The 15,618-nt window shown below is 40.5% G+C and overlaps 1 protein-coding gene across 2 annotated transcripts in view; it reads left to right on the top strand.

The window, feature by feature from the left end:
• The window catches only part of cdc42bpb (CDC42 binding protein kinase beta (DMPK-like)), a 58,439-nt gene that overhangs the window by 34,332 nt on the left and 8,489 nt on the right, over nucleotides 1-15,618 (top strand). For both annotated transcript variants that reach the window (XM_083561918.1, XM_083561917.1), the window contains exons 12-29: nucleotides 2,382-2,624; nucleotides 4,213-4,323; nucleotides 5,074-5,321; nucleotides 6,552-6,657; nucleotides 6,751-6,875; nucleotides 6,999-7,104; nucleotides 9,363-9,511; nucleotides 9,654-9,751; nucleotides 9,971-10,050; nucleotides 11,908-11,991; nucleotides 12,512-12,589; nucleotides 12,699-12,804; nucleotides 12,906-13,042; nucleotides 14,167-14,306; nucleotides 14,385-14,466; nucleotides 14,557-14,773; nucleotides 14,863-14,925; nucleotides 15,007-15,603. In XM_083561918.1, coding sequence (XP_083418044.1) covers nucleotides 2,382-2,624; nucleotides 4,213-4,323; nucleotides 5,074-5,321; nucleotides 6,552-6,657; nucleotides 6,751-6,875; nucleotides 6,999-7,104; nucleotides 9,363-9,511; nucleotides 9,654-9,751; nucleotides 9,971-10,050; nucleotides 11,908-11,991; nucleotides 12,512-12,589; nucleotides 12,699-12,804; nucleotides 12,906-13,042; nucleotides 14,167-14,306; nucleotides 14,385-14,466; nucleotides 14,557-14,773; nucleotides 14,863-14,925; nucleotides 15,007-15,603 — 2,770 coding nt within the window. The remainder of the gene's footprint in view (nucleotides 1-2,381; nucleotides 2,625-4,212; nucleotides 4,324-5,073; nucleotides 5,322-6,551; nucleotides 6,658-6,750; nucleotides 6,876-6,998; nucleotides 7,105-9,362; nucleotides 9,512-9,653; nucleotides 9,752-9,970; nucleotides 10,051-11,907; nucleotides 11,992-12,511; nucleotides 12,590-12,698; nucleotides 12,805-12,905; nucleotides 13,043-14,166; nucleotides 14,307-14,384; nucleotides 14,467-14,556; nucleotides 14,774-14,862; nucleotides 14,926-15,006; nucleotides 15,604-15,618) is intronic.

Here is a 15,618-nt window from a genome sequence, read left to right as displayed (position 1 = left end):
AAAATACTGAGAAATTACATTTTATGTACTTGTTCATATACAAAACAAGACCAGGTTAATAAATGCAGGTGATTCTCTATAAAATGAAATGTTAAAAGAAGAACAAGCACAAGCATCTTTATTTAATTCATTTACAATCTAATGTCATGTTTGTTTATTTAACCTGGGTATTACATTTAAATAAATAAATAAACCACTGATCATAAGCTTTAATTACTTCTATATTGTGAGCCATTTGTTTGGTCAGTTCACAATCAGTAGTTAGTAGGGTTTTTTGTTTTTTGTTTTTTTTTTACACCTAAAACACTTACCACTTTTATTCAATAAGTCTTTAGACCTGTTTTGTCCATCACTCTTGTACTATGAACTGTACAGTGACGGTACGTTTTCCTGGGTTTTTCCCGGTTTCACAAACTTCAAGCCAAAAACTGAGGCCTATAACATTAGACCAATGAAATTGCAGAACGGGTTCCGGTGAACCAATGAAACTCTTTATATTAAATCAGATGCGCTCCCACTGAATCGGGCCGCACCACATCATAAATATGGATGATGTTCCTCTGATGTTTGACCTGCCGCTCACTCAGACTGTCTACAGGAAATGCGAATAATTCGTCACGCTGAAAACAACCGGGCACGAAAACACACACTTCACCCGTGTTCTGAGCTGCACGGCATCGGGAGAAAAGCTTCACCGATGGTGATTTTTAAACGCACGACGATGCCAAAAGAAAAACTTCCGAGAAAAATAGTTGTGAAAGGAAGGAGGAAGACAGTGAACAATGACTTTCTTGGTCAGCTACTGTTTAGATACAAGCCGTGTAACAGACACTGTCTTTCGTTAAAGCCTGTGTAAAGTTCGTTAGTTTCAGTGTAGGCATAAAAATCTTTGTAAAATTCAGTGGTTGCTGCTTATATTTGGGTGCGTTTAATAGTCTGGAAATTACGGTAAATCACATATGAATCGAGAATAAAAGGGAGAAACACAGCGAGGAAAAAATGCACTTGTGTACAAATGCATAATCATTCACTGAAAACCACAACAGTGACTAAAAATGTTGTCGTTTACTGCTGCTGTTATTTGCTGCTTTTAGATTTAGTGTTTGTTCGCACTGTTTTAATCGAATCCATCACTATGATGCGAGCAAACTGATTGTGCAAACTGATGCGAGCGAGTCTATTTTCACGTGATGAGGATTCCAGTTCACACCTCAAGCATTTTTTAATCATTCACATCACGATCAAAATCAAGCATCCTTATATGCTTCAGTGAAATACAATCCACAACCACAACGGTATTTAAAATGCGAGAAATTTAGTTGTTTTTTAATTGTAGATGCCCAATGTTCAAGAAAGTTCAGAAAGATGCTGATTTGAGTGGAGACAAGAAATATTTTGACCAATCAGAGAAATGGAGAAAGCATGATTTGATTGTTACCATATAATATGCTCCAGTTGGTAAATAAAGTTCATTGTAGCATGATGTTCCACTAGTTCCTATATTCTTCTGCCTGCTGAATTACACACATTGACTAAAGATTTGTTCTGGCCATCAGTAGGAACTACCATGTATGATGGATAAGTGCAAACTACCATTTAATTCTACATACAGCATGTCAACCTGGAGATTTCACCTGTACTGCATGATAGCTGATGATTTTATGGTCTGTCCTTCGCTGCCATACTCCCATTTACTGTTGTAATATTTTAACATATTAACATATGCTCGTTCTTCAGGCCTGTCTACACTGTTATTGTGGGTTTTTATTTTTATTTATTTTTCTACCCTCATATGGTGCATGAAGCTCAAGACAGCTTCTATTCCAGTCTAAGCTTGCCCTCTCACATGAATCTTAAACCTTTATCTCTTTCCAGTCTGATGTTTATTTATACACAGTGGACCCCTCTATCATGATTAATGTCAGCACATTCTCACTTAGCCGGGAGCCAGACTTTTGTCTATCCCATCACATTTTTACCTAATTGGATTTGTCCAGCTCCTCCACTGGAGCACCCAGTCTGAAGCATCGGCTGCTGCATTTGGATGAACCGATAAAAATTCTCAAGTCTTCATAACAATTTTTTTTTTCGTCTTAAAGAGCATTGACGCAGTAGGTAGATAATGTACTCATTAACTGCAGCACGTCCTTCCCTTTTATCAGATCTCCCAATTCTCTTGGCAATTACTATTTCTCACTCGGCCTCCTTTTCAGTCAAATCTCAGCAGCAGCCCGGGCGGCTTCCTTCTCTTAATCATTCTTTCTCACTTTCACATCTTGTTTCTTCCTTCCCACTTTTCACCATTTTTCTTCTTACTTTCACCTCCACTTCCCCCTTTAATCCTGTCCGTGTTTCATCTTGTATTGTGTCTCCGTCCCCAGCAACTTGTGGAGTCTCTGGATCGCCTGAAGTCTCAGACGAAGGAGCTGAAAGACGCTCACCAACAGAGGAAGCTGGCCATGCAGGAGTTCTCGGAGATGAACGAGCGCATGGCCGAGCTGCGCTCGCACAAACAGCGGCTCTCGCGTCAGCTCCGTGACAAGGAGGAGGAGATGGAGGCGCTCATGCAGAAGCTCGACGGCATGCGCCAGGACATCCGCAAGACGGAGAAGGCCCGCAAAGAGGTAAGGTTACACATAATTATCTTGATCTTGACACGGCTTAAAATTAATTGGCACGTCTTTAATTTTAGGGTGTTTTATGGTGTGTGCCATCTCCCCCCAAACAGTCAGTTTCAGCCATGTTTGATCTTGCAGTATTTATAAGTCAGCCTAACACAGAGCTTTCCCTGTGGCAGAACACTACCAAACAACAGCTCAGGAATGCACTGCATTTTTGGCGATCCTTAGTGACACAACAGAAAGTAGAGCCTGGCCTTGCTTAAAGTCAGCAGGCTCAGATCTCCTGGGGCGACAGCAGGAATGTCTCAGCTCTCCCCCGCTCGCTGCAGGCCTCCTTTCTGACCCTCCGTGGACCTGCGTGGTTAACTCGAGCCAGATGGGCAGAACTGCCTGGCTAGAGTGAAGAAGAGGGAACATGCTTTGCTCACTGATCTTTCGTAGTCAACGAAAGATGCTCACTCAGTTCGTTTTGTTTTCCCAACAGTGTGTATCGTATTCTTGCTTAATTAATCGACTGTGTCTCGCTCTCTTTCAACTGATTTCAGTATAGCGTCTTTTAGATTTAGACATGGTTTGAGGGGGATACACAGTGGTGTTATTTTTGTTGTGGAATATTATATTAATATTCTTGTTTGCTTGTTCCTTGCTAATCAATTTTACCTCCTGAAATTGGCATTTTCTGCTGTTTATAGTCTGAGAACTACAAGCTTCTGTGAATTCACTCTAGCGTTTTAAAGAGAACTGCTTTCAAAGATTCCATTTCAAGTGTGCTATGGATTATTCGCAGGTATTTTCACAGCCGGTATCTAAGAAATTTAATTTATCAGGCTTACTGTATGTTTTTTTTTTTTTTTTCTTCCTCTGCTGTGTGTAGCTATCAGTCAAAGCCTCACCATCTCACCGGGTGAGATTTCACTTCGCTGGCACTTTTTAGACATCTTAAGTCAGGCCAGCTGTTGTTACCACTACAAGCAACTTACCTAAACAAATCTTTGAAGAAACTTAAAAAGGAGAGCAGGGATCTGAAAATAAAGTTTGGCAAAAGAAGGAGCAACCGGTCAAATACTCCCATTGATTTTTGGAAAATCCAATTCCATATTTAGTCCCCATTTGCTGTTCTAATACCCCCTCACTTTTCTGGGAAGATGTTCTACTAGATATCGGAGTGTGCTTGTGGAGATTTGTGCTCATTTAGCTGAAAGGGTGTAAATAAAGTCAGGTACTGATGTAGTGTGAGGAGGCATGGGGTGCGTTCCAATTCATCCCAACGTTCAATAGGGTTGATGTCGGAGCTCTTTGTACGCAGGGGCATTGGCACGCTGGCACAGGTTTGGGTTTCCTAGTTCAAGTGAATGGAAAATGTAATTTAACCGCATCCAGAGACGTCCTATATATAGTTGTGTGGTAGCAGTTTGAGGAAGAATCACATATGGCTGAAAAGGTCAGGTGTCCGAATACTTTTGTTTATGACCGATGAACACCCCCCCACCCCCCATAAAAAAAAAATAAAAAAAAACTAATTAAATGGCAAGTTAAGTGATTTGGGACTAATTGTGTTTAATTGAAACGATGCTAAATCTGTGTGTTTTAGCTGGAAGCTCAGCTGGAAGATGCTCGTGCAGAAGCTTCTAAGGAGCGAAAGCTGCGAGAACACAGTGACGTTTACTCCAAACAGCTGGAAAGCGAGCTGGAGACACTAAAGGTCAGATATTAGCCTACACACAATCTTTTTCTATTTGAACATTTTTTTTTGGCCCAGTTCCTCTGATTTTGTTTATCTGTCTGCAGCCATTTCTCTGTTTTGCTTCCCTCCGAGTCTGTTTTACCTTTCTTTAAGCTGGCTAGATCTTCCGACCTCATATCCTCCCCACATCATCCTGCTTTCTTCTTACACTGTCCTCCAGACACAGGGGATATCCTGCATGGTTATTCTTAGTAGTGCTGTTTTTAGTTTTTTTTTTTGTCGGTTATTTTTGTACGGAGGAATTGAGGTGGAAAGTTTTACTAGTGCCTTTAAATCGTTGTTTCTTTTTATTTTTAAATTTTACTATGTTTCACCGTACAGTTTTTTTTTTTTTTTTTTTTTTTTTTTTAAATCACTTGCTAAATGTACATGCAGCCAATATTTCATTAATAACCAGACAAAATAAAACTTAAAAAAATGTTTTATACCTAAACTTGGAGAGCCCACAGTCTGTTCCCGATACATTCATTAATTTAAGTTATTTAAGGTGTGGATAAACATTAAGGTGATTAATTTCATATTTGTAATCTGTGCGTATATTCTGTGCTTGTAACTTTACACAATAAAAGTACGCCACATCAGTTGTACTGCAAGTAAATAGTAATTCATTCAGCAATTTGAGTATCAACACCAAACATCACTTCTTTCATCCATTTAATGGTTTTATTGACAACAGATTGAAATTCTCCCTACCTCTCTTTCTCTTAGATGAAGCAGGGCACCGGCCGAGCATCAATCGTGAGTGCTGAGACCCAGCAGGAGCTGACGAAGGTGAAGTCTAAGCTGGATAAGAAGATGCTGTTCTATGAGGAGGAACTTGTCAAACGCGACACCTGCCACGGAACGGAGCTGAAAAACCTCCGCAAAGAGCTGCACGACTCTGAGAGCCAGCAGGTTTCCCTGCAGAAAGAGCTGCTTGTGCTGAAGGACAAGTTGGAGAAAGCCAACAAGGAACGGTGAGTGTGCCTACACTGTGCAGGGACTACTCTATGGCAGTTTAATCCATAGGGGAATTAGTAACTTGTTGGTCAAGACGTTGAATGGAGGTTCGATTTCTAATTGGAAGGTCCCGGCACCACCAAGCTGCCATGGCTGGGCCCTTGAGCAAGGCCCCTAACCATCAACCACTCAGTTGTTCAGAATTCGCTTTGCATAAGGGGGTCTGCCAATTACTGTAACTGTAAATCTAATAAAATGTGTTTAGGCGCAGCGTATGCACTCAGGATGTGAATTTATATGACAAGTCAGTGAAGTTGTGATTTTCGAGAAAGGAAATATAAGTGGGAGGCCTCTACTCCTAACATAAAATTGTGCTAAACACATTATGGTTGGGAAATCTTTTCTTTTTTTGTTCAGAACTTTTTTTCACACAGTTTAACCGCTATTAAAAATACTATATGACTAAAATAATGTGACCATAACAGCAAAAATGAGCTCTTCCCCCAAACTGTAGCTACATACTCTGAGGCAAACGACTGTCTAGAATGTCTCTGAATGCCTTTGTAAGTGGAAGAGCATGTGTATCATACACAGAGCCCTGACCTCAACTTTGCTAAAAACCATTGGGAAGAACTGGAATGCAGGCTGCACCTCAGGCCTACTCACACATGAGTGCCTGACCTCATTAATACTCATGTGGCTTAAATGAATTCTCAGTCACGTTTCAAAATCCAGAGGAAAGCCTTCCCTAAAGCTCAGAAGTGTGGTGGTCAGTTCAGACTTTTATGCTTCATTATACCATATTAGACAATGTTTTGCTTGATTGTTACCTCCTTGTGCTCACTATTTTGGGAATCCTTTTGCAAATCAGGCCAGGTTCTGTATCGTCAGAAGAAAAGGGGATTAGACAAGAGTGTCTTGTCAGGAGTGGAGACATCCCTGTTATTCTTAACATAAACTTAAAAACAAAAACAAAAAAAAATAATATAGGCTTATGAGCATATCGTAGATTTTGGCAAATGAGGGGAATTAAAGTGAAGTGTTTTCACTTACAGAAGCGTCACTGATCTTCTTTTTCTTGTATGTAATATTCATGGCACATTGCCCTCTCTTGTAATGACCACACATTCTGATCTACACAGCTCTTTTTAGACTCTTTATTAAAAACAGGCTTTCAACTCTTTAAAACTGCCCCGAATAAGCGGACACGTTCTCGCACGTAGATTTACATCTTCTATATCCGGCAGGCAAATGGAGATGGACAAGTCCCTGGGTTCTCTGAAAGAGAAATTCGAGCGCGAACGGAGCCTGCTGACCGAGGAGAACCGCAAGCTGACCTCTGAAACCGACAGGGTAGGTGATGATAAGGTTTTTGTATATAAGAGTGATGAGATTTTCGGTCAGGTCTAGGCACTGACCCTTGGCTCCTGTATCAATTCTGTCCAGCTGTGCACGTTTGTGGACAAGCTGACAACTCAGAACAGACAGCTGGAGGACGAGCTGCAGGACTTGGCCTCGAAGAAGGAGAGCGTGGCACACTGGGAGGCACAGATCGCAGAGATCATTCAGTGGTGAGGACATTGTTAACCAGGGATATTTTTTGCTCTTCCTATATTTCCTTTTCAAAGCCCCCTGCCTGTCATTATGACATCTGCTGAATACCAAGCTCTGATTTGTGTGCGTTCGCTATGCAGGGTGAGTGATGAGAAGGATGCGCGTGGCTACCTGCAAGCGCTAGCCTCGAAGATGACCGAGGAATTGGAGTCACTGCGCAGCTCCAGCCTGGGATCCAGACATCTGGTACAACCTCATTCCATCCTATATATAAGAACCTTGCTCTATATGCAACTGATTTAACTATACATTTACCCATGTGCAGGTATTCCCCGAGTTACGATGGTTCAACGTATGTTTTGATTTCGCGTTGACGATAGCGATACAACAAAATGCATAATGTTTTACGTTTCATGAGGCAGGCAAACGTTGCGGTTTATATGCGGTACAATATGTTGAGACACCGTCTGGATGTACGCACCTTTTTTTCGGTGTTCCCAATTTTAACGGAGTCACCAGACACTGAAACGGAGCCCGTTTGACTCCGCCCTCCACCTGCGCCGACACAAACGTATATACTGTTAAGTTTATTCGTTACGGAGGTTTAATTCGGTCTATTTTGCTAAATTATCTACTGTAATTTGTTAAATTGTTAATCCGAACATATACAATACATATAATACGTATACAATACCGATCACCATTCTTTAATATTCCTGGGTAGGTTAGGCCATGTCTCGACTTACGATATTTTCAACTCATGTTGGTGTCATTGTAACGTTTTTCCATCGTAAGTCGAGGACTTACCTGTATATGTTAATATATCTGTCCTTTAATATGTCGAAACAAGAACATCTCAATTTCTTCCTTCCTACTACGCTTTTCTGTCATCTGTTTCATATCTTTAGCATTGTATCTCTCCCTCTCCCTCTCTCTCTAACTCCTCTGAGCTGTAACACAGTGAGGCTGTTATAATTAAAAGCAGGCTAAGTATCCTACGTGTCTAAAAATGGCAACTAATGAAACGTGATAAACGTAAGTGACACATTGCAGTGACAATCTATGAAGAGTCGAATTTAGATGGGTATGTATCCCGGTGTATATTGAACAGTGCACTTTAAATATCAAAAGCAGTTCATGTGTTTACACAGAGGATAGAGTTAGTCCTGAAAAAGTGCTATAGATCTGTGAAGTATTGTTTTCTTACCTATTAACCTAGCAAGTGTCTGGATTGAGCACCCCTTCCCAGAAGTCTTTGCTGGCTCCTCGGAGCACAAAGCGGGTGAGTGCAGCGATCAAACGTCACAGCGTTGAGGATCCAGACACGAGCAAAGAGGATTGCTTTCATGGCTACGGTTAATTATCTGCCCCTGCTTCAATTTCAGTTTTGACCCCTTTCCCAAGTTGGACCTCAAATAGGTTTCTTATTTTGAGGACCGTGCAGAGGCAGATAAATGATTTATGTTCCATTGCTGAATCCAATCCTGATCCTGCTCATTCCCAGCTATTATCATCAACTGACTAAGAGACGTGCAGCTCTTTTTCCAAGATAATAGAATGTGTATTTGGATACGTATTGATGCGCTTTTTAAAGCAGCTGATCGTTCAGTAGTGGTGTTTTTAAGAACACCTGAGCAGTTTCTTGTATTGAAAATGCTTTGAGTTTTTAAAGAAAAAAGCGAGAAAAAAGTGAGGAAGAGTGGTGCAGGTTTTCTTTGCTTGGACTGATGGGTGTGAAACAAAAGTAACAGACAAAGTTGTAAATTAAAAAAAATTTTCATACAGATATTTTGGTTCAGTTTGCTTGTCAGGTTTTGCCCAACATAACCCGATCAGCATAATGATTCCAGTAGTTTTGCTTCTCATTTTGTCAAAATTAGATCAGACGTTTCTGAATGTTTCATTTCAAATTATTATTATTATTATTTTTTTTTATTTTTATTTTTTATCTCTTAGGGTATTGAATTACATGGTGAGATTATTACATCGAATCCAGTTGTTAGTGCATGAATTCGAGGAACGTGGTGGAACCATGTGGTTGTCTGTGCTTGTAATCTGAGACTTTGTTATAGATTTGTTTGTATTAAAAGACAGCATTTGACCATTTCCTGCTTTCCATCAGCTGAGTCATGCTGGCAAAATACAATGCAGTTCTACCATCATTTTATGGCTGATATTTGAAATTGTTTATGCAAAACCTGAATTTCAGACATTCTATTTGTATTCTTCACGTGCATGCTGCAGCTTCCTGCATGAAAATACCAGATATTAAACATTACACGTTTTTATTAACATAGCTTTTGAGTTTTTGTATATTAAATGTATCAGATCTGTCAAGTTCTCAAATCCGATTCCTTTCTCTAAATGTAGTGTCAGCTGTGAGGCAGATCGCAGATAAGAACGATATCGTTCTAATAATAAGTTATAGTGGTATTGGCTCATTTAGAAAACAGATAAATGAAAGATCGTTGTGGATTCGATGACCGTTGTCCCTGTCGATGCAGGATCCCTTGTGGAAGGTGCGCCGCAGTCAGAAGCTGGACATGTCTGCTCGTTTGGAGTTGCAGTCCGCTCTGGACGCTGAAATACGAGCCAAGCAACTGGTCCAAGACGAGCTGCGCAAGGTCAAGGCTACAAACATCGCCTTCGAGAGGTCCGTGCTTTCAGCTTTTCTCAAATCTTTTGGTGCGCTGATGCTGATAAGCAGACATCGCACAAGCCTTTTATTTATTTATTTATTTTATTGCATAACTTTTACATACATCTCACCACTGAGTCCTTTCTCTCATCTGTAGCAAACTGAAAGATGCCGAGGTGAAGAACAGGGAGCTGGAAGAGCAGCTGGAAAGCATGAAGAAAGAGCTGGAGGAAAGCCGCATACGCACTGACCGAGGTGCTCTTCAAGCACACTTCCTACTATTGTTTTCAATTTGACAGCTGCTACTCGCATCATCTCCAAGGAATCCATGAGCTTAAAACCGACGCTAGAAAACCGCAGCCCGATCATTTATTAGACGTCATTTATCATTTCGCGTTTGCCACAATGTGATTTTATAATATGATATTTATATTTGAACTCAAGTAAATGGTTTAATTTGCGATTCTGCTGCAGGTCTCAAACTTCCAGACTTCCAGGACTCCATTTTTGACTACTTCAACACTTCTCCCCTGGCCCATGACCTTACATTCAGAGTGAGTTTTGCTTTACGCTTCAGGCTATCTGCCTGTGCGTTATCCGGCCCTAACAAGCGTTCTCTCCGTTTCTACAGTCATAATAATGACATCCAGCCATCTGGGTGTGATTAATAACCTTTCCATTAAAAAGAATCCCCAGACATGAACTGAACGCTGAACTGTTTGATTGTACATGTAGTCTAAATGAAACCCGGGAACTAAAGCTTTGATGCACACAATCTGTGGAAGTCAGGCTGAATAAATCCGAGATGTTTCATACGTTCCCTCGAGGCACCCAGGCTCCAGTTGCCCCTATCTCTCTCGACCATCGGATACGGCAGACAACGTGTATCCTGTAGGACCGTCTAATGACAAGTCATTGTTTCATTACACAGTTACATAGAAACATAGTCAGAGCCTACAGCTGACCATGAGCAAAAAAGCTTTTTTTTGTTTTGTTTTGTTTTGTTAAAGACCTTCATGTGCTTTAATATTTATCTAGATATAACTGTAAAGCTTGTACTGGTCTCTCACTATGACTTACCAATACTTGATTATCAGAATCTCTTTTTCTGGTATTATTTAAAAGGGGCAGGTTTGGGTTACAAATTTATAACACAAACGGTGGTGAGCTCAGGATAACAAAAACGGCTGTGTGATCTGTAATTTTATGTTTGTCCCTTCCCCCAAAAAAGGACTCTGTCTCTTCCTCATCTGCATCCTCTCTGCTAGCATTTTGGGATGAAGTAAGTTGGCTGCTTAGAGCCCCCTCCTCCCCCCTCCATTTCCTTTAACCCATACGGTAGAGGAGCAGTCAGCAGACAAAAAGTGGAGCGCCTCAGCATTATTTAAGTTCATTAGATATAAAACACATGTGGAAGTCTATTTGATCAGATGTTTTTTGATTGCGTTTTATTTATAAATTACACAATTTAAGCATCTATTATATAGATTCAAGGGACTAGAATGTTCTTTTTGTCTGCTGATGACGTTTCCCTGTTGTAATTCGGCCCATTCCAGATCCCTGCCAAGCTAATTCTACATGCTAAAGTTGTTGCATAGAGCTTAGCATTCTCAAGTTTGCATTAACCACCACGTTGTAGCTTATCTAACCTCTTAAAGGGTTATCACCACACCTCATTAGTTTAGATTGCATATTCATACTGTAGTCATTTAATGATTTAATAACTGAGGAAGACAAAAGATTTTTATTTTGGTCTCTTTTTTTTTTTTTTTTCCTGGTACTAGGCCAATAAAAACTAAATGAATTGCACAAGCTCAACCCTAACAGTTATAGACATTTAGACTGTTACTATAGCAGTGAAATAATCTAAATCATCTCCAGATCATCTTTTTGTTTAAAATTATTTGTCTGTCTTTATGTGAACCATGAAAAAGCCTTGGATGAGCTGTATAACTACCATGGTAAACTCTCACCACATTTACACTTTTATATATTGTGTGAATATATATATATATATATATATATATATATATATATATATATATATATATATATATATATATATATATATATATATATATATATATATATATTTATATAAAACACGTTTTTTTTTTTTTTTTTTTTCCAGTGGTCAAAATTTTAATTCATGGACGCTTTATTGAGATTAGTTAAATAGTATTATTGTATGTATGTGTAATATGAAATGTATTTCAAAAATTCATTCAATGCAAGCCATTTGTGTAAGGAAAGTTTCCCAAACCCAGACCTGAATTCAGTTCTGGACCAAAGCACATCTTATTTCTTATTAATCTGTGTCCAGGTGAATGATATTTGAAGGGTAGGATATGTTTATTGTACACCGAAACACTGTACTACTTTTTACCTGAATGTTTCTCTCCCATCTCCAGACTAGCTCAGTCAGTGAGGTCGATGCCCCGCCTCAGAAAACAGACCTTCCCTCTTCCTCACCCTCAGCAGCTTCAGAGCAGGATGTGAGTATCCACCTTATACTTCCTCAAACATTCCAGCTTTGTGCTCACTTCCTGTCTTAGTCTAAAATCTGCATGAGCAGGCCACAAAGCTATCACGTTTTTTCACTATCTGTACGATTCTTTTTAACTATTGTGAACAGCGAAGTGTAGGGGTCTGTGAGGCGATTACAGGAGGGATAATTGTTGGTTGTATAAAGTTTTATCTACATCATTTTGTTAATAGAGCATCAGATTTGATGTGATGCAAAAGAAGTTTTACATTATTATTACTAATACAGTTAAGTTCAAGTGTTTGTAGGTTAACTTTTTTAAAATGATTAGTATTAGTTTATATAGTTTAGAAATATAAATATTTAGCTTGATTTTCACTTGTTATTTGCCTTTTTTTATGTGGGCATTGCTTAGTAGTAGCTATTCACAATTTACTTGTTTTTCGTCAAAGTATATACTCTACCACACATCCATATGTCCGTGAACATTTCCATATCTTATCAGTTTCTTATGCTGTAATGCATTTCAGGAGCCTGTGAAGCCCCCTGCAGTTACTCCAACTACCCCAACTCCATCTTATTCATCATCATTTTTCACAGCACCAAAGGTATCAGGACATGTTTTAAAACAAACCCCAAACCGCATTTATGGCTATATTTATTTACCATTATCATTTGTAACTTCTTATCGGGTATTGATGCTGTTTCTTTTCCCAGCCTAAAGCTCACCAGCTGAGCATTAAGACCTTCTCAAGTCCAACACAGTGTACCCACTGCACATCTCTAATGGTGGGCCTGATCAGACAGGGCTATGCGTGCGAAGGTGACTACACATTGCATTACAGCCAAAAACTATTATGAAACAAAGCATACTCATGCCCATTAAGGAATGAACTGATGTTCTTTTTTTTGTTCTGTTTGTAGTGTGTTCCTTTATCTGTCATGTGTCCTGTAAGGACAACGCTCCTCAGGTGTGCCCTATTCCACCAGAGCAGGCCAAGAGGCCGCTGGGTATTGATGTGCAGAGGGGTATTGGCACGGCTTACAAAGGCTTTGTCAGGGTAAGTGTTTGCATTGTTCTAGTTCAAACCTCGTTGTTATGTCTGACCGAATGTGCAGTGTGCACTCTTTTAGGGGTGGTTCCCATTGAGATGAATTATCTATCTATCTATCTATCTATCTATCTATCTATCTATCTATCTATCTATCTATCTATCTATCTATCTATCTATCTATCTATCTATCTATCTATCTATCTATCTATCTATCTATCTATCTATCTATCTATCTATCTATCTCTTATCTAATCTATCTATCTCTTATCTAATCTATCTATCTCTTATCTAATCTATCTATCTCTTATCTAATCTATCTATGCAAAATCAATGCAAAAATATATTTACAGAATTACATTTGAACAGAATGCACCTTTTCAGAATCTCCCCAACATTGTTAAATATTTAAATACCTGCTGCCGAATGGCTCCTGTGCTCCTCTTAAATATGTCATGGGGGATGAATTTATTCACGCAATGTTTATTTAAAGCTTCTTTTATTTACAACATTATCATAATAGGCTGTATATTAGGTTATTGGTAGAAAATCGGTAGTTTTGTATGTGTAGGGCTGCAGCTATCGATTATTTTAACAATCGAGTATTCTGACGATTATTCTGTCGATTAATCAGTTATTTGAGTAATCGGATAAGAAGTTATTTTTCTTCATTAAAGAGCAATACTGAATATGCAATAGAAAATAAGGCGGGCCTCTTTAAATGAGCATGTCATTTGTTCCATTTTTAGAAACATTTACATTTTTATTTCTGAAATTGCTTACAAGAATATCTGTAAAAACTAAACCCATTTACTCTCCTCGCCCTGCGCTGTTTTCTCCCCGTTCCTCCATTTTTAATTCTGCAGTGTCTTCTGTGTTTACCAGTCCACAGGGCTCCAGAGTGTAGAGGGTGGTGTGTCAGTAATAATGGTCCGTGGGAAAACAGTTTGTCATTAAATGAACTAAACGAAGCATTGGGGCAAAAAAAAAAAAATTTATTCAAGTCTGTCAAATCAAAGTTCTCCTACCGAAGCATTGAATCTTCGACTACTCGGGGGTCACCCTTTTGTTTCTCCACATGCTTTTTTTTTTAGATTTGTATGCATAACCTGAAATTGTTTTTTCACTGTCAGATCCCAAAGCCTACTGGAGTGAAGAAGGGTTGGCAGAGAGCATATGCAGTGGTATGTGACTGTAAACTCTTCCTCTATGAGGTCCCTGAGGGGAAGTCCACTCAGCCTGGGGTGGTGGCCAGCCAAGTTCTCGACCTCAGGTGAGTTCTACTTATAACAACATTCCTGTTTATTTTATTTCTACACACACACTCACCTTTTGTGTTTCTTTGCCACAGAGACGAGGAGTTCTCTGTAAGCTCTGTCCTGGCATCGGACGTGATTCACGCTACCCGCAAAGACGTTCCGTGCATATTCAGGGTATGTCAGGACAAACACTGTACAAATTGTATGTACAGTTTAAAAACCCTCCTACTCTTAGCTTTGACTCTTGATTTTTGACCCTCTTAGGTAACATCGTCCACACTGGGCTCTCCAGCACGGGCGGTGTCTCTGCTGGTCTTGGCTGAGAGCGAGTCTGAGAAAAGGAAGTGGGTGGGCATCCTGGAGGGTTTGCAGAGTATCTTGGCCAAAAACCGCCTGAAGAACCGAATAGTGCACGTCCTGCACGAGGCTTATGACAGCAACCTGCCTGCCATTAAAACCACACTCTCCGCAGCCATTATCGGTTAGTATGTTTCAGTGTTGTTTTAAATGTATGATATTTGTCTATATGAAATTCCACAGCACCTATAAACAATATTTTCTTTTTCCTAGATCGAGAACGAATAGCACTGGGCACAGAGGAGGGACTATTTGTTGTGGAGATTACTAGAGATGGTACGGACTGATTGCTCCAGCTTTATGTAAAATAAGTGGTGGTGTCAATCTTTCTTGAACGCAGCGTTATTTGTTTTGCAGTCATTGTGCGTGCTGCCGACTGCAAAAAAGTGCACCAGATCGAGATGGTCCCTCAAGAGAAGATGGTGGTGCTGCTGTGTGGCCGAAACCGACACGTGCACCTGCACCCGTGGGGGGCGCTGGACGGTGCCGAGCCGGCGTACGATGTGAAACTGGCAGAGACAAAGGGCTGTCAGGCTCTTAGCGTGGGCTCGCTGCGACCAGGTGGCTCCGCCTACATGATGGCGGCTGTCAAGCGCCAGGTGCTTTGCTACGAGATCACGCGAGCCAAGCCCTACGTGCGACGCCTGTGGGAGGTGCAGGCCCCTGGCGTGGTGCAGTGGCTGGGCATGGTGCGTGGGCGCGTGTGTGTAGGCTACCCGTCAGGCTTTGCTCTGCTGGCACTGCAGTCTGAGGTGGCCCCTGTGAGCTTGGTGAGCCCCGCTGATCCTTCCCTAGCCTTCCTCGCCCAACAACCGTTAGATGCTCTTCACGCAATGGAGGTGGGAGCCAATGAGCTACTGCTGTGTTTCAGCCAGCTTGGCATCTATGTGGACGCCCAGGGACGCCGATCCCGCACCCAGGAGCTCATGTGGCCGGCTACACCACTCGCATGCAGTACGTATTGCTGTT

Source organism: Silurus aristotelis, assembly GCF_946808225.1.
Source record: "Silurus aristotelis genome assembly, chromosome: 15".
In the NCBI taxonomy this organism is placed as follows: Eukaryota; Metazoa; Chordata; class Actinopteri; order Siluriformes; family Siluridae; genus Silurus; species Silurus aristotelis.
This window is presented reverse-complemented; position numbering and strand designations above follow the sequence as displayed.